Source organism: Nilaparvata lugens, chromosome 2 (genome assembly GCF_014356525.2).
Source record: "Nilaparvata lugens isolate BPH chromosome 2, ASM1435652v1, whole genome shotgun sequence".
Taxonomy (NCBI): Eukaryota; Metazoa; Arthropoda; class Insecta; order Hemiptera; family Delphacidae; genus Nilaparvata; species Nilaparvata lugens.
The window spans coordinates 10,744,203-10,766,750 of record NC_052505.1 but is presented as its reverse complement, the minus strand read 5'-3'; the positions used below and the strand labels follow the sequence as shown (position 1 = coordinate 10,766,750).

The 22,548-nt window shown below is 34.2% G+C and overlaps 1 protein-coding gene across 1 annotated transcript; it reads right to left on the bottom strand.

The window, feature by feature from the left end:
- Window positions 1-561: 561 nt before the first annotated feature.
- LOC120349587 (non-lysosomal glucosylceramidase-like) lies at window positions 562-20,971 on the bottom strand. The gene is made up of 6 exons (XM_039419987.1): window positions 20,888-20,971; window positions 8,774-8,893; window positions 6,966-7,250; window positions 5,543-5,685; window positions 2,421-2,611; window positions 562-966 (listed from the first exon to the last, which is right to left on the bottom strand). Coding segments are annotated over exons 1-6 (927 nt in total). The 5' UTR covers window positions 20,890-20,971; the 3' UTR covers window positions 562-780.
- Between the last annotated feature and the right edge of the window lie 1,577 nt (window positions 20,972-22,548).

The following is a 22,548-nucleotide window of genomic DNA, read 5'->3' as shown; positions in this document are numbered from 1 at the left end:
GTCAGGGATCTTCTACCGTACATTCCCCATGAACACATGGAGTTTTATCAAACAATCATGGACTGGCCCACTGTGGAGCAATTAGATCCAAGAGTTCAAGATGATTGAGAGGATTTTAGATTGAATATTTTTTTTATCTGTTTTTTATGCTGGCATTATCATTCAGGCCTGGGTTTTCAATTCAATTCTCCATCAATCCATGACCAGCTTGTGCAGGATAGATTTCGTCATTAAAACATTGAAAACTCAAAAAACACATAAGTCCACACTAATTACGGGTTTGAATCCCGGGCCGGGCAAGATATCTTGGGCCATTCCCGTTGGACACGTTAAACGTCGGTCCCGGCTGCCTAGAAACAGTAGTTAGGTAATGTGAGAGGCCCTGAAATTGATCAGGTGCAACCTGAGAACTCTGACACCAGACCTGAGCCAGCCAGGTCACTCGATATTATAATTATTTTTTTCAATTTTCAGCTTTCAAAAATGTCTTAATTTAACAGGTGATAATAATGTGGCGGACACAAGACTCTATAAGAGGATGTTGAAGAATATGCACCCGCCTTTATTATTATAATTAATTTTATTAAAATTAACATATTATCTAGGTAGTATTGGTGGGTTTACAAAATCTTAATTCTCACATTTCAATACAAAAAAAGTTCATAGAAGAAAAATGACTGACTAAGACACGTGTGCTGTCCAAGAGCAGAAGCAAGTTTCCTCAAATACCATGTAAGTAAAAAATATAAATATAATATTCAAAACCTGGAATGTTCGCATTTAAACCTCATTTGTCTTGACCCAAGCATTATAAATAGACCATATGGATAACGGACGCATATAGCCAATAGAACGATAATTGCAATTTTCGTACAGAGCTTCTGGTGTTTGGAATCCGAGGCCGATTTGATTGTAGACGGTATTGTAAATCCCTTCAGCTGTACTGAATGCTTCCGTATTCATTCCCTGTAAACAAAAAGCAGGTCATCAACACACATAAAACTAGTGTCCTTGTAATAGGCCAACCACTCATTTATTTGATGAACTGAAAATCTAGTAGCAGTTATTGAACTATTATTAATCTCCAGTAAAATAGGGCTCAAATAGTCAGCAGCAGAATATCTATTGTATCTACAGTTCCCTCCTTCACACAGACCTGTAGTCTTGTAGGGGGTTTCCTTTATATCTTATTGTACTGTAACTCTCATTTTGTTTGTAACATTCTAGGAAATAAATTTACTTGATTTGAGCTGGGGCCACAAGATTGGTAGTAAAAGAATATTGCTCGACTTTTAGCCTTTCAGTTCACTGGAAATTGTTAATGATGTAACAACCAAAACTGGTATCTCAAAATGTTTAAAAGTAAATAAGTGGTTGTAGCGATTTCAAGTCATTTTATTGATATGGATACCCATTATATCAGCTTCACTACAATACAGAAAGTTATGATATTTATAAAATGATATAGTTTGACTTTGGAAAGGTAATTATCGTCACCATTTGAATCCAAGAATCTTGATTCTATTATTCACAAAATATTTTACAAATTCTAGTAAACTTTAAACAGCAACTAACAAAACTACAAAACCACAAACTTTTTTTTCTCAGCTGTTGACACACATTTATGAGAAATTCTCACCGTTGGCAACGGTGACGCTCAACATGCTTTTTCTGACATCCACAATAAAGCCTAGTTTACACATCGCCTATTGGCGAGACAGTTGTCTTTGGACAATTGCCATCACGTGGTTGCGAATTGTCGGAGGCCAGGCCAGTTAAACGAGAAAATGTTTATACGCGGCCAACTATTGGCACGTCAGTTGACAGCTAAACATGTCCGAGTTCTCGTCATCTATTGTGACTGAACAGCTGAACTGGCAAAAACAAGACAGCGCTACTGGTCCACACTGTTCACACGGCGCCAATTGTCGCGACAACTGAGATTCCGAGTGGTGGGGGGCTCGCTGGCCCATTGACTGTCCATAGTCTACTCCCGAGACAGTTGAAATTCGGGCCAATTGTCGGGACAGTTGGCAAGACAATTGACCTGAAGTGTTTATACGAAGACGATAATTTCATGCCATCAGTTGCCTTATGACAATTGTCTCGCCGATTGGCATCGTATAAACTAGGCTTAATGGATCAAATTTTCTTTCAACATTAGGCATTGAACACTGGCCAGATATATCTATATTCCCTAGACCTATCTGGTACAAGCGACCCCTGCCGTGTTTGTATTCTATTTTTCTCATGATTTTGTGGGGACGCGCTAGCATATGGTATGAATGGTTCAAACATCACTATGAAAAAGGTTACAACGTTTCCTGCCATGCTTCTTTTACCATGGTTCCCAATCCCATTGAAATTGGGAGCGTATAATTATGTAGCAATAATGCTAATGCCAATGAAAGCGAGCTCACCTTATGGATGAATAAGGCCGACAGACCGTAGGTGACTCCAGTCCAGACCTCCTCACTCTGAATGGCGTATCGATCAACACTGCCATTGGGCTTCATGCCATTCACTGCACCCATTTCCCCCTTGCAGAAACTCTGTACGTTCATTTTGTAGATCATTTGAAGTGCACTCTCACACTTTGCTCTGGAAATACCTGGGAACGATTCATAAAGAAAAGTCAATTTCTATTTATTTGTGGCTACAATCACAAATCATATAAATATAATTGGGAAGCAACAACAGGTTTGGCCCAAAACTATTCCATTCCAAAATTTTGATAATTATTAATAACATGTCCAAAAAAATAGGTTATCATATACTATTAAACGAGTAGTTTCTGTTTATATTTTTATATTTCTGTATGTAAGCGGATCTCAAAAACGCTCTAACAATTCTCACGAAATTTGGAACAAAGTAGGTTTATTATATGAAAATTCGATTGCACTAGGTCTCAACCCTGGGATAACTTGCTGAAGGTCATTAAAATGATAAATACGACCTTGGAAAAACAGCTGGAAATTTTGTCGTGTGTCGATATCGTAATGGAAGTGAGTGAGCGAGTGCATGTGTGGGTTATTCCTCAGCTGATCTCACGAAAAGAATAATCCAGCAAGAAAAACTTATTTTTGTTTATTTTTTTCTAGAAAACATGTTTACTTCAGAAAGTCCAAATAGTAACTACTGTATAGATGCTGTTAGTGTAGAATAGTACATAGTATATTAACAAATCTAGTATATCATAGTAAACATAGTATATCATTCTAAATCGTATTCATAGTATATCTATTTGTAAATTGATGATGTGTTTGTTTTTGAAGTGTGAATAAATTGTTATTTTGATGAGTGATAGTGGCTTAACCTAGATTTTTATTTAGAATGTAGTAAAAATTCGAAAAGGGACGGTTTTGGGCATAAGCCTGTTGTGCCTCCTCATATTACTGTAAAAATAATTGTACGACTGAAAAAATGAATAAGTAAATATAAACTACAAATTCAATCTTTCGTTACAAATGTTCTATGCTTTTACACTCCAGAGCGAAGCTCGGTCCCCCGATATTAATCTTATTATTTCATCATAATCTTAATCTTAAGCTGCGTTTTCACCAAAGTTATTAACAAAATGTGAGTAATTGTGAGTAATTTTGTTTATAACAAAATGTTAATAACTTAATCATTATAGATTCTATTAGATTGAACATAACTTATCATACACATGATGAACATATGTGTTTGTCAAGTTCCATTCAATCTATAGAATCTATAAGGATTAAGTTATTAACATTTTGTTAATAACTTTGGTGTAAACGCGTCTTTATTATTAAAAATATAACAAGATTATAAATTAGCAAAAGCGGTTCTACCATAAAAATAATTGTACGACTAAACAAATATAAACTTAAAATTTAATCTTCCGTTACAAATGTTCTATGCTTTTACACTCAAGAGCGAAGCTCGGTCCCCCGATATTTTTCAACTGAAAGCAATACGACAAAACATATTAAGAAGAATAGCTGTCCACTAAATCACTAGATCCAGTACTCGTGGTGAGTATAAATAGTCTTTTCACTTACCATGAATAGTTCTTTATTAATATACAGTGCAATAAATGTCAAGTTTCAAGACTAAGGCCGTTAACACGAAACCCTGTAAATTTTGATCGTGATTAAATACCACAACAACCAATCAGAGAAGCCGTATTTTCAAAGAAAGCATTGTGCAACTGGGCCTGATACTTGAAGATTTGTGTAACTTATTTTACAGGGAATTGGATTAATTGAGGGTGGTGACTCAGATGTATTGGTGGGAATAGCAGTGTGTTGGTTTGTTTTCGCCGTAGTAGGCCTCATACTCACTTTTTGAATGTTATCATGAAAATAAGATAGAGGAATAGAATTCAATCCTAGTGAATTTTAGTTCACTTCATCTCAAACCCAATTCACAATCCATGAGGTAATTAATTATAGCTTTCAGAGAAAGCCAAAATGCTTTCAGAGATTTACAATTCAAGGAATATTGTATAGATTCGTGTTATTGAATTAATTTAACGTGCAATTAATATATACTCTACCCTGATTCTACTCACTTCTTCAGTCACTCCAGACGCACACAGATACCATAACCCACAGAGTTGATCTGACATTATTGTAGACGAATGTGAACTTTTTGAAGAATCGAAGTCGTAATATAATCCTGAAAGTAAGAATATTTTTATTCGCTGTTAGATAAAATATAGTTACCGTAATTAGGCTTTGTCATTTGCATAATATAAATTTACAATAAAAATTAATAAAAACAATATGAAAAACTTGTAGTAAACTTTATTGAAAACTTTAAAATATTTCAACTAGTTTTGACCATAGGTATTTTCAAGAATGTCATTTTCAAGTTAAAATCTTGAAAATGACCTATGGTCGAAACTAGTCGTTGAATATTTTAAGGTTTTTAATAAAGGATACAACAAGTCTTTAATATTGGTTTTATTAATTTGAACAAAAGTAGCCAATATAAGTGAAGTGATTTTACACTAAAAACTATCAGTAAAAAATATAGTCAAAGAATCAGTTTATAGAGAATCATAAGCATTCTTGCTAAACCTTTCAATAGTTGCCCATTACGGAACAGAACTATAACAAATTAAAGTAACACCATGGAGTAAAATAATTGAATGAAATTAGAAGTAGATTTTAGAAATTTAGTTACAAACTTACAATGGAAAATTAATAACGAGAAAATAATATGTGAAGAAACTTATCAATAATTCAAACATAACTAAAAAAGCAAAAGATAATATAAAACTTCAACAAAATAATAGAGACAAGAAGGGGAACATACTTTCACAAAAAATTGTGAAGGAATAAAATAGGTTGTTAACAACAAGCAAAAGCAATTTGAATTCTAGATAAGCGCAATGCTAAGTATGCTGATCACTTACAATAGTGGTGCCCATTTGTGCAACCCAGTAATGTAAATTACATTTACATTTTACAATCACATTTACAATTTACATTTACTAATGTAAATTAAGCGGTAGCATGTGAATAATATGAGCAAGTTGGAAAATGAGCAGAGTGTTAGAATAACTGACCGTTCCAGAGTTTAGCCTGATAAGCGATCTTTGCTTTTTCATAATCCACTTTGAACGATTTGGACGCATCTTTCGCATTTAGTTCTTCCGCCATCTTATGCATAGCGAACAGTGAGGCCACCCACAGACCTCCACAATAGGCACTGCAAAAAGACAATAAAATTACAATTGAATAGAACAACAGCTATTTCTCAAAATTCTTTAGACTGAAATTTATCATCATCATTTATTCAATATTTATTTTTTTATTGTATATACTAGTTTTGTGATCGTATTGATTGAATTTACGAATTAAAATTTGCGTTGCGTAACAAGAGGAAGAACCGTCACTGTTTCAAGAATTTTAGATTGTTGTGCTTTCAACAGAGCCACTTGGCCAAGCCAGTTCGTTTTGTATGAGACGTTATGTGAATACGGCCTTAGCCTCAAAGTATAGTCAACTCTTTCACTGAATGAGGAAGTATGGAAGTACTTAAAACAGCATTTCCAATTAATTTGAGCCTATCTCATAAATCTAATCTCATTAAATTATTTATCTAATCTAAATATAATATAATAATATTTAATATATTATATAAATAATATTATAATATATCTAGATTTAGATAAATAATTTAATCTTATAAACCAAAAAAATAGTTATTAAAAGCTAACACACATTCCAGTTTCCAAGTTTCAAGTAATATTCTTAATGTTTTATCAACAGAATCTCTGAAAAATATATTGCGACAGTGGTCTAATATCCAAATAGTGCAATGTACATTATTATTATCAAACACATGAAGGAAAACGTTTTTTGAAAACCGTTTGAGTCGCTACTCAGTTCTATAAACGGCTGCAAGAATTCAAACAGCTGCTGCAGCTTACAAATCAATCTGAATAATATTTTTTGATATTGAGAGAGATCCCACATTTGATGGTGTTTGGAAAATAAGCCAAATACATGTAAATAGAACAATTTTTCAGAACGATATTTGGTATTTTTTGAAAAAATATAACAAGATGCAGAGTCGTTACTGTTTCTAGTCATGTGATGTTAACACCTTCAAGAGTCCCATACGTTGAAGAGCTAACCAAGGTCAAGACACCCGTGTTCCTTATGGAGCAGCAATTTTTAAGGGTTTTTATGGCGGTACGTTTGAAAATCCAATCTGATTCAATTTGCTCGTAACAAAATCATGCAATATTCTGGTTCAGATAATGTGTAAATTTAAGCTTTCAATTTTTTAATAATTAAATTTTGATAATAAATGGTTCAATAATTAATTTATTATTAGAAAATGTTCTTATTCTTGTAACCTATGGATTATGATAACAGCAGAAAATAAATTGGTGAACTAGAACTCCAAAAATGAAGATTTTGCATTGCATCACGGGATCGTGTCATGACCTGTATTTTTAGACCTTGGAGCTAACCAATTACTGTACGTTTACTGTACATATAGGAAAAGGTAGAAATGTACCTGGATCACCCATGTCGTGTGGAACAGCTGACTTTTTCTTTTTCATGCCGATTTCGCCGTTGTATAGGAACCAGGTTCTAGTTCGGTCTTCGAGCAGAATGGTGTCCCTGTAGTCGTACTGGATGGAGGCTTGCAGTTTGGGCCAGAGATGGGCCAGCGCAAACGACGCATAGAAATGCACATCGTACGTGTTGTACATGCGATACTCGTGTCCTTCCAAGTACCCAAAGCGTCCGAACTCTGATCTGAAACATTGGATGCGATAAACTAAGAATCAAATTATCCAGTAAATATGATAAAGTAATAATAGTTTATTCATTTATCACATTGTGTATAAATACTTGACATGAGGAAAGGCACAACAGGCTCATGCCCAAAACTGTCCCATTTCCAATTTATACTGTTTATTCTTAATAATTTTGATTTAATAATAAATTTACAGTCTGTTTTTCGTCAGCTATAGTGCTCCTAAACTCATACGACTCAACAACAGACCCTATAGTGAGATTTACGTTATAAAGTCAATGGAAATGTTAGGACAACAAGATTACCGATTTTATTTTCCCAACGCCTTCTATAGTAGGTAGCTGTGACTCAAGATATTCCGGTAAATATTTGATAGGCCTGGGCTAGGCCGGTTGCTCTCGCCCATTCAGATCTATAGATTATGATTTGTGATTGTATTGATGAATAGATGAATAAATATTAGATGAATAGATAATTTTAATAGTTCATTCTTGTTATATTTCCCAATTATGATCTTATAATGATTTTTCATTGAGATAACAGATTTTGGTACCAGTTCATTATATAATTATTATTTAACGAAAATCCTAATAAATGCTGCAAATCACCCCGAAGACCTCTGCCTTGGGAGGTACCGGGTTCGATTCCCGGGCTGGCAACTGATTTTTGGATAGTAGTTCTCATCAAATTTCCATCTAGCTGTTAGCCCTGTTGTCAATGTCTGCAGTGGCAGAGGTCTTCGTGGTGATTTGCAGCATTTATTAGGATTTTCGTTAAATAATAATTATATATAATTAGCATTTGAATAAATGCATTTTCTATTAATTCCATCAGTTCATTATATTTCTTTATAACCAAAAATCAAAAACGTTTTGCAACAGTTCGGAGCTCACAAAGGATAAAGCTAACAGTTTGAGACACGACGCTTTAAGATCTGTACGCGACAGTTCTATAATCATCTCTACTACCTGAGTAGAAATCGATCTTGCTGCTCCAAGATTCACTCTCACACGCACATTTTTAATTACATCTTCTCTCGATTCCCAGAAAATAATATAGTAATGTAACTGACAAGATTTTATAGTCATATAGCCTCCTAATAGGGCATTAATTGATGTAGCATTAATATTCCATCAATTACCAGTACCCTAGAATTATATCAATACCCCCACGCAACTCTAGCAGAGATATTATATTAGGGAAATGAATAAACTCAAGTAGAACATTGAATTAACTAACGGTCATAGAGGTTTTGGCACTGTACCTCAAAATGATGAATTCAAGAAAGAAAAAACAGATCTTACCGTGATGATTTTCAGAGAAACATGAAACATATCTGAATAAAGTGTTCAATTTTCATAGTTTGTGGGAAATACAACTGTTTTGAAGAATGAATGACAAATATTATCAGTGATAAACAACCTATTTTTGAAATAACGTGATATATCAATTTCAATATAGATTGCAAGAGAATTCGTTTCATAAATTACCTAATAATCAACAATATGAGAATGGCACAAACCTTGGGTCGGATTCAGAAGTGAAAACTTCTTTTTTGTCAGGAAGTAACCAGACTGTTCCACCATCAGATATGTAGTAGGTCTCATTGAAAAGGGCACTTTTGAACCAAGCAGGCAGCCTCCTGAAAGATACATAACTTTGAAAAGACTGATAAAGAAATGTTTTCAGTTATTCCGATGATGATGAACGATTCAAGCATCGAAGTATCAGATGATTTATCTGTTATTCAAATACATGATGTGGTGCGTTTTTTAACAGCTTCACACATGTAGAGTGAATCTTGTACTGAGTCAATGGTGTAGCGGCTATAAATTTTGTAATTGCGTGCGTGGACGCTGAATGTACACCAGACTGATTGATTCACTACAAGATTCAATACAATTGTCGGAATCGCGGGAGGCCTAAACGCTCGCTCACCCTTGATTCTTCTAATGACAGATTGTATAATGATGAAATTTTTATAAGTAGTGTAGCGGACGCTAAACACTGAATACGGATACCTTAAAATTATTACCTGTGAAGAATGAGCATACAAAATCATACAGGTCGAGCAAAAATCCCGATGTAGAATTTACGGGACTGCGTCTCTAATAAGTTCTGAAGGATTAAAAATACGGTATTTGAACCAAATATCGTTCAGAATATATTTCGAGAACAGAGTCTTGTCGGGTTTTAAGCTCTATTGTAGGAATTTATATGATCTATGGCTGCCACTGCTGTACAATTGATGCGTTCGCTCCTAAGTCGAGGTAGGTAACAGATAAAAGCTGATATATGAGCAGGTAAGGACAAAGAATAAATATCTCGATCTGACCCCACTCGCTACATCCACCTAGACCTGTTCCAATATCCAGCTTAATTCAATTATTCCAATGATCGTATTCGATCGGTTCTTGATGATATAGAACGTATCAGACACAATAATTGACAGGCTTGAGAAATAATCGAACTCAGAAAGCGAATTAACAAAACTGAAATATTTACAGTAAAATATGTAATCATACAGTGCAGGTTCAGAATTTGATTTACAGGTTGATAATAATTTAGCATTAACAGAATAGTTAAAAATTTTCTTGTGCTTGCATGATACCATGCGTGATTCGACAGAATTTTACAATTGATAAAATTGAACAGTTTTGAAAAAATAGTGAAAAAATGAATTATAAAATATTTTTAAAAATGCTCGGGGTCGTGGTTCAGGCAGCGGAGGATAGTTAATCAACTACAAATTCTTATAAATTAAATATGAATAAATTCTAGGCTCTTAAATGCTAAAGCGCTTGTCGGCGTGGCCAATAATTTAACGAAGAAAAAATTTATGTTCTGCACTGAAATATTTTCGAAGCGTAGATTGGGGCCCCTTTTAAAACTTATAACTCACGTGAATTTCCTTGGCGGTCGTGGTTTTCTTCTTAGATCAAAAATCGTTGATCGGCGGCAATCCAGGCTTTGGTTTCAGCGCGTGGGGAATTTTAGTTTAAATATCTCCTTCACCGAATTAATTAAGGGATAATTTACTTTAAGCTTTTAAATTTATCGATTGATGAAAACATAAATTTACAATAACAAATAGATTGGCCTAAAATATCGGCTCACAAATAGAACATATAAAAATCGAACAAGAAATTTTCACAAATAGGTCTTGGTAACTATAAAAAGAGATCTGCACGGTGAGGATTTCAAAAGGGAAGTGCTGTCTTTTCTCTAAGCTTCTTGGCTAGACCTTGCTTCTCAGAATCTCGATGTAATAATTTGCATAAAAATTTGCCATTGGTAGAACGCTTGTGACGTAGACATGACGTCAGTGGCGAGCAGTAGAATACAATTCCTTTAATTACAATAATAATTTAATTTTATGTAATTCTTAAAACTGCTTAATCTTCTAGACATAGTTTCTCTCATACAATGTACATGTGGCGTAAATGATAAGACAGGTTGTTGTCTGATAATAGATTAACATGTGTTGCTTTCAACGATCACCTTCTTGGTGCTATTTCTATGCACTATGATGGCTTAGGATTGCCAAAGAGATTTAATTACCATGTGGTTCAGTTGAATTAAATCATTAATAAATTAATATTCTTGTACAATTTTTATTAGGTTTGAGACTGTTATAATTAATTTCTGCCGTTTTATCAATAATATAATTCATGCTATGATCTAGTTAGTTACAATAAGACCTGACATATAATATAATTTCTTAAATAATATAATAATTTCAACGATAATAATACATTTTATTTTTTTTTTTTTTTTTATTTGAAATTCTTGGTCCTTTATTGATAGTTTTATAATTTTTAGAGATGGTATATATCTTACGTGAAGCCAGCATGACATTGACAGTACTTTGAATCAGTCAGCTGTGTTCAGGCTGCTTTAAAACATCTGATCGATAGTAAACAAAGTGTAACCTCAAAATCAGTGAGCAATTCATAAACAATTTGTGCTTTATTTGCAAAATAATTATAATTTTATTGAATAATTTTTTCTAGAAAATATTCAGTACAGAACGGTACTCTTATCTAATATACAGTTACTGATAAGTGAGCTTTATCGCTCGGTCGCTAACTATTCCTTTAGCAAATTCTTTCATTTTAAAAGGTAATCACAATTTTTCTCTCTTTTCATGAGGTCTATTTGAAAGATTCATCACACAAAAGCCCCCAGGATATTTTAAATAGGTAATTGGGAGACGAGTCGAAACAATGACTATTTGAAAAATCCGATATTGTGATGAATACACCATTCATCTCCTTACTTCTATGAAAACTCAACACTTAACACTAAAAACAATATATCGTGCACTTTTGGCTACGAGAAAATAAATAATTGATTGTTCCTTCCATTGGATACAATCGAAATACAATAATTAATGAGGTCTCTTTGGATCCTTCATTAAAACAACTCCACAACTTCCATTCACGGGTGGCTTATGAGCAGACCCATAACTATAACAAATATACAAGATTTCACATATTACTTCTTAAGATTTGAATAGTATTTGCAACAAATATAGACTTTCATCATTTTTTCATGGTTATTACAGGTTTCGACTCTTTATTCTGGCTTTTACATAAATTGGGTGAGAGTGTGATTTTACTTCGGTGACTTGACAATCGTCTACCGTTTGACTCGAGCAATTCCTTATTTGCGCTTAGTACGTTGTGTACAAACAGGGTTACACTTGAAATGGCTTTCTTGATTTTTATCAATGCTGGTTACAAATATTAAGTCTTCAAGATTATATTTATCAATTTGAATTACAATTCATGATCTTTTGATGCAACAGTAATAAATTTCACATTTAAAGGTAAGAATTTCATTTTCTTTGGAGTTTTTTTTTTATAGATACATTCATATAACACAGAACATGCGCATTTCGTGCAAGTTAACATAAATATATATTTTTGGGTTGCGTTTTTTTTTTACTTATAATTTCACATTAAATAATAGGTTACAATAATTAAATAACGACATTGCTTTGATTCTATACATTGACTCTATGATTTCGCACACATTGGTTGGTGGGATGAAGAAAATTATCGAACAGGCTTTGGTTCTGAATAGATTTTTCTATCGATTCTGTATTTCGAGGTTAGATTTACATATTTTTTCAAATAACTTTGCTTATTTTCTTTCCTCCTATTCACTACTAATTTCATGTTATTTCTAATTTATAATTATTTTCTGTGGATAATATAATTCTTGTTTCTATTTTTCAGTTGTGCAGATGATACCAGGCGATTGTTTCGGTGATGACTGTAACATGAGGCAGATGGCTTGATCAGGTTGGTAAATTTTTAAAGTTGTTTTCAGTTTTATTTTCTTGATTTAAAGTTGATAATAATTCTTCATTTAATGTGGATTGTTGATTTTCCTTATTAGCTGAGATGCGGCGAAGTTTAGGTTATGTTGATGGATTAGGCTGCAGTAGAAAGATGCTAGTCTGCAAAGTAAGGATTCAATGGGTAGGCTGTGATTATGAAGTGTTTGATTTTTGGTATATTCCACAAATGTAGTTTCTAGTTGATTGAAAAATTATTTCTTCCTTAAGCCCCCATCTAAATTTGATTTCTGTGTTATTCAAGGTCCAATTCCAATTTGTGACTGTCCGTTTTACTAAACTTTGCTTAAAACGAATGTGCCGACGAAGTAGGTAGATCTCTTCAGCCAATGTTGTCCTTCTTTGTTTACCGGTGACATGTAGTTTGATCTTTTTAAACCTTACATGCCGGTGGTGTCTGTGGGTTTTTCTAAATAATCCTTTTCTTTTTGCATGCCGGTGTACAGTTGTTTGATTTCAACCGGACATGACTGCGGTGGTTGTAGGTTCTTCTGGATATCGTCTTCCTTTTTCCTTGCATGTCGGTAGGAATCGTGATGTAAGATTTTAGCCTAACATGACGGCGATGTAGATAAATTTTTCTTGAGACCATTTTTCTTTTCCGTGGAGCTGCTATTTTACTTGTGTGTTGTTTTGATTTAGAGGTTTTTATTTTCAGTTGTGATTTCAATTTGTTGTGGGTTTCTGTTTCATTTCTATTGTTTAGGTGACTATCTTCATGAATGCTGGGTTTATATGTTGCAGGCGCTGTCCTCGGTGGATGGACGGTGATGTGGGCGGTCGGCGGTCCGGGCTGCTCTTCCACTCGGCGGGCAGCGTCCTTGGACTCCTGGTGTCCGGCGCGCGGTGGTACGGCTGGCCCCTCTATGCCATGGATGACGTCCTCGGCTTGGCAGGTGGTGTCCGGCTCCTCTCGGCGTTCTGCGGGGTGCGGTGCAACTTCGGTATTAATACTCTCGGTAGGTTGGCCTTCCATACATGTGTCATGTTCGCTTAACTGTTTTTATCCTCTCCTTCGATTATGTCCACTTTCGCATGCATGGGCTCAATCTCTGGTCCAATAATATTGATTTTAGTTGTCTGACGTTCCTCCTCGATTTGCCGTGTTACCGTCCTGCTTTCCTCTGTTGCTTCTTTCAACCTTTGTTCCGGTTTATCGAAATCCTGTTCATATACTTTCTTTAACTCTTCATTTGTTTGTTTGGTATCTTCAATTATTTGGTTGTAGTTCTTATCTATATTGTTTAGTGTTTCATTCATTTGATCGTAGTTCTTATTTATATTGTTCAATGCTTCCAGTGTTACTGAAGAACTTTGTTTTATTGCTTCCAGGATGATGCTCCAATCCAGCATGGGAAGGGTGGGTATGTAGCCTTCGGTCGGCGGCGGAAACTCTGTGGTGTGAGGTGCAGGCGTCTGGACTTCTGGAACGGTGGTACATGGGCGTTTCTCCGCGCGACATCTTTCGTCTCTGAAATCACTGATGTGGCCTCCAGGATGCGGTGTGGTTCTTCCATAATTTATTGGATGATGCAATGATGCGAGTGCAGTGAAATGATCGCAAATATGTGGGGTTATGTGCAAGATTACAAATGAATGACCACAAGTTGAAATAGTGTAAAAAATTTGTTGAAGTGAAGGAATACAAAAGTGTGCTTCAATAATATGTTCAGTGATGAAGTGAATCAAATTAGCAATATCGTTAACATAAAAATGACAAGAACATACAGGATACACAGTGAACACTTATGCGGTAATACAGGTACGCCTCTTATAATTTATTATTACTATTATTATAAATATTTTACTCTTATAATTTCTTGCCGCAATTCTATATATAGGCTAGTGTTCTTTGCAAAATTTTATATAAAAGCAGTGATACTCTGCTTGAATTATTCTGCAATATATCCGTGATTTAATTTTACTTCCCTCTTTATGTTTTAAAAACTTTTAAAAATGTAAATAACTTCCTCTTTTCTGTAAATATTTATAAATTGTTTCAATATAGACCTAATATTCTTCAAATAATATGACCTTTCTTATGATATCTCTTATACCTATGACTTATAGTATGACCAATTTTCGAATAACACGATAATAAAATTCTGAGTTCGATTCCTTCTCTAAAAATTCATCAATCGATAAATTTCTTTTCCGTTCAAAAATGGGTATGGTACTTCTTGTTATTTTATATAACAGTGAACAGTCAATATTAAATTCGAAAAAATTCACAACCATGAATTTTTCACAAATTTTCCCGTTGTCAGCGCTATAGTATACTGAGCAACTAAATAATCCTCGTAGTCGATATCCACCTCTTCAATGCCTATCACTGTTGGGCGCCAAATCATGTGGTGCGGTATTTTACGCCTCACATATGTAGAGAGATTTGCCAAATCATGTAGTGCTGTATCCAAATGCCCCACGTTGGGCGCCAAATCATGTGGTGCGTTTTTTAACGGCTTCACACATGTAGAGTGAATCTTGTACTGAGTCAATGGTGTAGCGGCTATAAATTTTGTAATTGCGTGCGTGGACGCTGAATGTACACCAGACTGATTGATTCACTACAAGATTCAATACAATTGTCGGAATTGCGGGAGGCCTAAACGCTCGCTCACCCTTGATTCTTCTAATGACAGATTGTATAATGATGAAATTTTTATAAGTAGTGTAGCGGACGCTAAACACTGAATACGGATACCTTAAAATTATTACCTGTGAAGAATGAGCATACAAAATCATACAGGTCGAGCAAAAATCCCGATGTAGCTAATTTACGGGACTGCGTCTCTAATAAGTTCTGAAGGATTAAAAATACGGTATTTGAACCAAATATCGTTCAGAATATATTTCGAGAACAGAGTCTTGTCGGGTTTTAAGCTCTATTGTAGGAATTTATATGATCTATGGCTGCCACTGCTGTACAATTGATGCGTTCGCTCCTAAGTCGAGGTAGGTAACAGATAAAAGCTGATATATGAGCAGGTAAGGACAAAGAATAAATATCTCGATCTGACCCCACTCGCTACATCCACCTAGACCTGTTCCAATCCAGCTTAATTCAATTATTCCAATGATCGTATTCGATCGGTTCTTGATGATATAGAACGTATCAGACACAATAATTGACAGGCTTGAGAAATAATCGAACTCAGAAAGCGAATTAACAAAACTGAAATATATTACAGTAAAATATGTAATCATACAGTGCAGGTTCAGAATTTGATTTACAGGTTGATAATAATTTAGCATTAACAGAATAGTTAAAAATTTTCTTGTGCTTGCATGATACCATGCGTGATTCGACAGAATTTTACAATTGATAAAATTGAACAGTTTTGAAAAAATAGTGAAAAAATGAATTATAAAATATTTTTAAAAATGCTCGGGGTCGTGGTTCAGGCAGCGGAGGATAGTTAATCAACTACAAATTCTTATAAATTAATATGAATAAATTCTAGGCTCTTAAATGCTAAAGCGCTTGTCGGCGTGGCCAATAATTTAACGAAGAAAAAATTTATGTTTCTGCACTGAAATATTTTCGAAGCGTAGATTGGGGCCCCTTTTAAAACTTATAACTCACGTGAATTTCCTTGGCGGTCGTGGTTTTCTCTTTAGATCAAAAATCGTTTGATCGGCGGCAATCCAGGCTTTGGTTTCAGCGCGTGGGGAATTTTAGTTTAAATATCTCCTTCACCGAATTAATTAAGGGATAATTTACTTTAAGCTTTTAAATTTATCGATTGATGAAAACATAAATTTACAAATAACAAATAGATTGGCCTAAAATATCGGCTCACAAATAGAACATATAAAAATCGAACAAGAAATTTTCACAAATAGGTCTTGGTAACTATAAAAAGAGATCTGCACGGTGAGGATTTCAAAAGGGAAGTGCTGTCTTTTCTCTAAGCTTCTTGGCTAGACCTTGCTTCTCAGAATCTCGATGTAATAATTTGCATAAAAATTTGCCATTGGTAGAACGCTTGTGACGTAGACATGACGTCAGTGGCGAGCAGTAGAATACAATTCCTTTAATTACAATAATAATTTAATTTATGTAATTCTTAAAACTGCTTAATCTTCTAGACATAGTTTCTCTCATACAATGTACATGTGCTGGCGTAAATGATAAGACAGGGTTGTTGTCTGATAATAGATTAACATGTGTTGCTTTCAAACGATCACCTTCTTGGTGCTATTTCTATGCACTATGATTGGCTTAGGATTGCCAAAGAGATTTAATTACCATGTGGTTCAGTTGAATTAAATCATTAATAAATTAATATTCTTGTACAATTTTTATTAGGTTTGAGACTGTTATAATTAATTTCTGCCGTTTTATCAATAATATAATTTCATGCTATGATCTAGTTAGTTACAATAAGACCTGACATATAATATAATTTCTTAATAATAAATAATTTCAACGATAATACATACATTTTATTTTTTTTTTTTATTTGAAATTCTTGGTCCTTTATTGATAGTTTTATAATTTTTTAGAGATGGTATTATATCTTACGTGAAGCCAGCATGACATTTGACAGTACTTTGAATCAGTCAGCTGTGTTCAGGCTGCTTTAAAACATCTGATCGATAGTAAACAAAGTGTAACCTCAAAATCAGTGAGCAATTCATAAACAATTTGTGCTTTATTTGCAAAATTAATAATTTAATTGAATAATTTTTTCTAGAAAATATTCAGTACAGAACGGTACTCTTATCTAATATACAGTACTGATAAGTGAGCTTTATCGCTCGGTCGCTAACTATCCTTTAGCAAATTCTTTCATTTTAAAAGGTAATCACAATTTTTCTCTCTTTTCATGAGGTCTATTTGAAAGATTCATCACAATGATAATGGTAAAAATGTGGTATTTGAACATAATGATGCATCATCTTCATGTAGCCCGGATTTAAACGAATAGTTTATGACAAGGCTAATGTGATGGCTACTACTACTTCTTCTTCTTACTCTATCAATCATGTAAATAACATTGTAGATAACTGTGAATTCAAGACAAATAGACATAAGCAGGTGGCTAATATTTTAAAGTAATTCATCAGAACATAGATGGTCTATTTCACAAGATAAATCTGCTGGAGATTTTAATTGAAGATGAAAGGCCTGACGTCTTAATTATTACAGAGCATGGTCTAAGGAGGACGAAATAAATTGTATAAAATTGAATAATATGTCTCTGTCATGTAGCTATTGTAGGTCCGGTATGAGAAAAGGGGGGGTTGCTATATTTGTCAGTGATGTTTTGTTGGATTTTTTGGGTAGCAGTTTGAGAATTCTGGATATAGTAACATAAGTTCAATGGGCGACATTGAGATGCGGTATTAGGTTAGAATTTGGAAAGATGTAGACTTGTAATCTGTGGGGTATATCGACCACCTAATGGAGATATTGACTTGTTTTTCGACAGATTCTCATGCTTATTGAACGGATAACAGAGAGGTTGAAAAATAACATTATTTTAGCTGGCGATTATAATATTGATGTCTTAAAGAATACCCCAGTTTACAGAAATTGGTTATCGTCTTGAATCAGTTTGGTTTACATTATACAATATCAGAGCCAACAAGAATTAGACCTGACTCCAGAACAGCGATAGATAATGTAATGACCAACATCTTTGAGGATAGTAGTTGTAAGTCAGCGGTTCTGCATACTTTTTTGTCAGATCATTCAGCTCAAGTGTTCTCCACCACTGTTGATCTTGATTCTGGGAGAGCTGATGAGAAGGATGATCAGGATGGTCCAGCATTTCCTTATAATTTCTCCAATTCAAATTTGAACAATTTGAAAGCAGCTCTTAGTAGAGAAACGTGGTCCTCTCTATATGAAAAGTCTGATGTGAACCAACAATTTGATCCTTTCACAGCTGCCTATTGCATCATTGCAGTGTCGGTTCTGTCCACCAATAAAAAAAAAGAGAAAACGCAGTAAGAGAAATGAAAATAGGATGTTTAGGATGAGACTTGAGTCGATAAATCCTGAGATTCAGCAGCTAAGGGCGCTTATAGACTTGTCAAGATTCAGGATCAAGGAGGGGTTGGTTGTAGATGAGGATTTATTGAGGCGTGTTAAGCGACAATATGTCAATAAGGTCATTGAGGCGAAGAAACAGCACTATGCTAATATTATTTCAAGTTCAAATAATAAGTCTAAAACTAGTTGGAACATAGTAAATAAATTTAGAGGAGGAAAAAATACATTGTTGAAGGACATAGTTCTGGAAGTGAATAATAGGAAAGTGTCTGAGCCGAAGGATATTGCAGATTTCTCAATAGATATTTCATTTCCATTGCTCCCGTTCCAAAGTCTAGAGGTAGGCCTACACAACATAATACACAACCACCAACTGTGAAAAATAGATCAGCAAGCTTCTTTCTAAGTCCAACAAATGTAACAGAAGTTATGCAAGTGATAAAAAGCTTGAAGCAAATAAATAGTGTTGGGTATATGACAGCATTTCTGTTAAAGTCCTTAAGAAATGTTGTGATGTAATTGCTGAGCCTCTCGTTTTCATTGTGAATAGCGCTTTTCAAGCAGGAGTCTTCCCTGATTCTTTGAAAATCGCCAAGGTAATACCTATATTTAAGAAAGGTGATCAAGAAAATATGATTAATTACAGGCCTATATCTGTTTTGCCAGTCTTATCAAAGATTTTTGAAAAGATTATATATAACAGGATCATAAACTATCTGCAGAAATTCAATTATTGAGTGAATGTCAAAAGGGTTCATAAAAAATAAGTCAACAATCACAGCCGCAGTCACTTTTATTGAAAGAGTTATTCAGGAGGTTGACAAAGGAAATTTCACTATGGGGGTGCTGTTAGACCTTTCTAAAGCTTTTGATAGTGTAGATAAAAAGATTCTCTTGGAAAACTGCATCTGCTTGGAATCAGAAGTATCATGGGGAAATTAATTGATTCTTACATGACAAAAAGATTGCAGTATGTGAGTGTTTGCACTGATGGCCGACTTGGGAATTCAAGGAGATTAAACGTGACTAGGGGTGTACCTCAGGGTTCCATTCTGAGTCCTCTTCTCTTCGTTTTATATATTAACGATTTGCAGCTTTCAGTTGCAAAAAATTTTGATATAACATTGTATGCAGACGACACAACCTTGTTATTCTACAACAACAGTATTCAACAGCTGGAGTTAGTTGCTAACATATCCACTAATGAGGTTGTACAGTATTTCAATAACTGCTCACTATCTGTTAATCTGATAAGAGCCAGGCTATTCAATTCAACTTAAAAAAGAAATATCCTTTTGAACCAGCAATCACAATAAATGATAGCGATAGCATGATTGAGAGCGCAAGTGTGGTCAATTTGCTTGGTTTGACAGTGGATGACAAATTATCTTGGAACGAGCATGTTGATAAGGTGGCTAATAAAATGAGCAAAGGCATTTTTATATTAAGATATATTGCAAGACTTGTAACCAGTAGTATAGCTAAAAGTGTTTACTTCTCGCTTATTAATACTCATCTGGTGTATTGTGTTGAGCTTGGGGTGCAACAAGTATAAAAAACATTCAGAGATTATTTGTTCTGCAAAAGCGTGCAGTAAGATTTTTAGCAAATTTAGAAAATAATTATCCATGCAGAAGCACTTTTAGAGATCTTAGGCTGCTCACTCTACCATCCATATATATCTATCGCGTCTTACTTTACACTGCAGATAGAATTGGTACCTTAAGAAAGAATTCAGATGTTCATAAATATTTTACACGTGGTAGTAGAAATCCGTTCATTGAACATCACAGGTAAAAATTTTCTGATAAGAGTCCGATTGTTTATGGCTTGCAACTTTTCAGCAAGCTGCCTAAAAATTTGTCAAAGTCAAGTAGGCCTAATTTTAAGAGAGATTGTATGCATTTCTGGTTGACAAGGCATATTATAGTGTTGAAGAGTTTTTAAATGATAGGGTGTTATAATTTGTTCAACTGTAAAATTACAGTTATTTTTTGTATGTAAAGTGTAGAAGAATGTTTAATTTATGTGAAATGCAATATTTTTGTAAGCTTCTTTTATTCTATTTATTTATTCCATGTATTTTTCAATACCTGTTGACATGGCCAGTTGTAAAATGTTTTGGCTTAATAAAGTTGAATTTGAAAAATTTGAATTATATAATTACAATCCTTATCATAAGGAAGAGCAGTAATTATTTTTTAAATACGTAATGGAAAAATGAGCAAATCTGTATTAATTAATTCATGAATAAATTTTCAACTTACATATCATCCAAAACTGGTAACTGCCAATTGTAGATGGCTTTTTCCCATCTCTGTAGTGCACCAGTGCATATTCACACATCTTGGGTCCTCCATTCCAGTACTAGGAAAATGTTTCGTGTAATATCTGAAAACAAATAGAAAAAATATACTCTTACTGACATTGACTGACTTGTAAAAAATTAAAAATGATAATGTATTGCACTTTGGGCTTAAAGTATACAGATTGATTCAAATTAGACCACTCATTTTCAAACAATTATAATTATTTCAAAAATGGTGCACGAAAACCAATTTCACAAAAAATTACTCACGGAATCTTATGTTAATGATGGTGTATTAAGAGTGTTCTATGTGCCCTCATTTTGAGTCTCGGACGACATCTACAGAAACGTACATACAGAGTAGGTGAATAAATAAATAAATATGGAGATAAAAAAGTATGAGAACGACTTAGTATCTCATAAAATATTGTGATTCCAAGGTGGGTGTGATTGGGGATCCCTCTCAAATTGAAAATACTACTTTACTATGACTTCAAAAATCTGGTCCGCCATCTTGGATCCGCCATATTGAATGCAACTTTATTTTTTGAATGGGAAGGTTGTCATGCGATACATGATTTCGATACGAAATTTCAAGAAAAAAAGAATGGTGAAAACCGCACATCGATACCTCAAACCGTTCAGAAGATATTCACATTATTAATCAATACCACTTATGTATTCCATTTCTGATATGCATGATATTGATTAATAATGTGAAAATCTTCTGAACGGTTTGAGGTATCGATATGCGGTTTTCGCCGTTAATTTTTTTCTTAAAATTTCGTATCGAAATCATGTATTGCATGACCGCCTGCATATTTAAAAAAATAAAGTTGCATTCAATATGGCGGATCCAAGATGGTGGACCATATTTTTAAAGTCTAAGTAAAGTAGTATTTTCAATTTGAGTAGGATCCCCGATCACACCCATCATCAAATTACCTTTGTGTATGAGATAAGAAGCCGTTCTCGGACTTTCTTCTCGCCTTTCTGCTTTGAATAGTACTGATTAATAATGTGAATATCTTCTGAACGGTTTCAGATATCGATATGCGGTTTTCGCCATTCATTTTTTCTTGAAATTTCGTATCGAAATCATGTATCGCATGACAACCTTCCTATTTAAAAAAATAAAGTTGCATTCAAAATGGCGGATCCAAGATGACGGACCAGATTTTTGAAGTCATAGTAAAGTAGTATTTTCAATTGAGTAGGATCCCTAATCACACCCACCGTCAAATAACCTTTGTGTATGATATATTAAGCCATCCTCGGACTTTTCCTCCACCCTGTATGTAGGTCCATGGTTTGTGAAAATGAATAAAATACACTTCAGGAAAATCTCGTTCACAGCGATGAGGCGCCGTTTCATGTGAGCGGTCAATTTAAATGACAATGTTCGTATATGGGGACCGAAAACTCTCATCGAACATAGAGCACGAAGGATTCACCCAATTGAACGTTTCTGTGCATTTTCAAGAGCCATAGTGTATTGATCCAACTTCTAAGTCAACTAATATTAAAGGATAAGATGTCAAGTCATGTATACTTGTATGACAATGACACGTCAACTATTTTGATGAGGGCTACTCGTATTTATGTGGAAAAGTCTTGAAA

Excerpts from the sequence above, each read along its gene's own strand:
- LOC120349587 (XM_039419987.1), bottom strand. Across the intron at positions 7,251-8,773 it reads ACTTCTGAATCCGACCCAAG|ATCAGAGTTCGGACGCTTTG; the intron begins GTTTGTGCCATT and ends CCAATGTTTCAG. Across the intron at positions 967-2,420 it reads CGGCCTTATTCATCCATAAG|GGAATGAATACGGAAGCATT; the intron begins GTGAGCTCGCTT and ends TTTTGTTTACAG.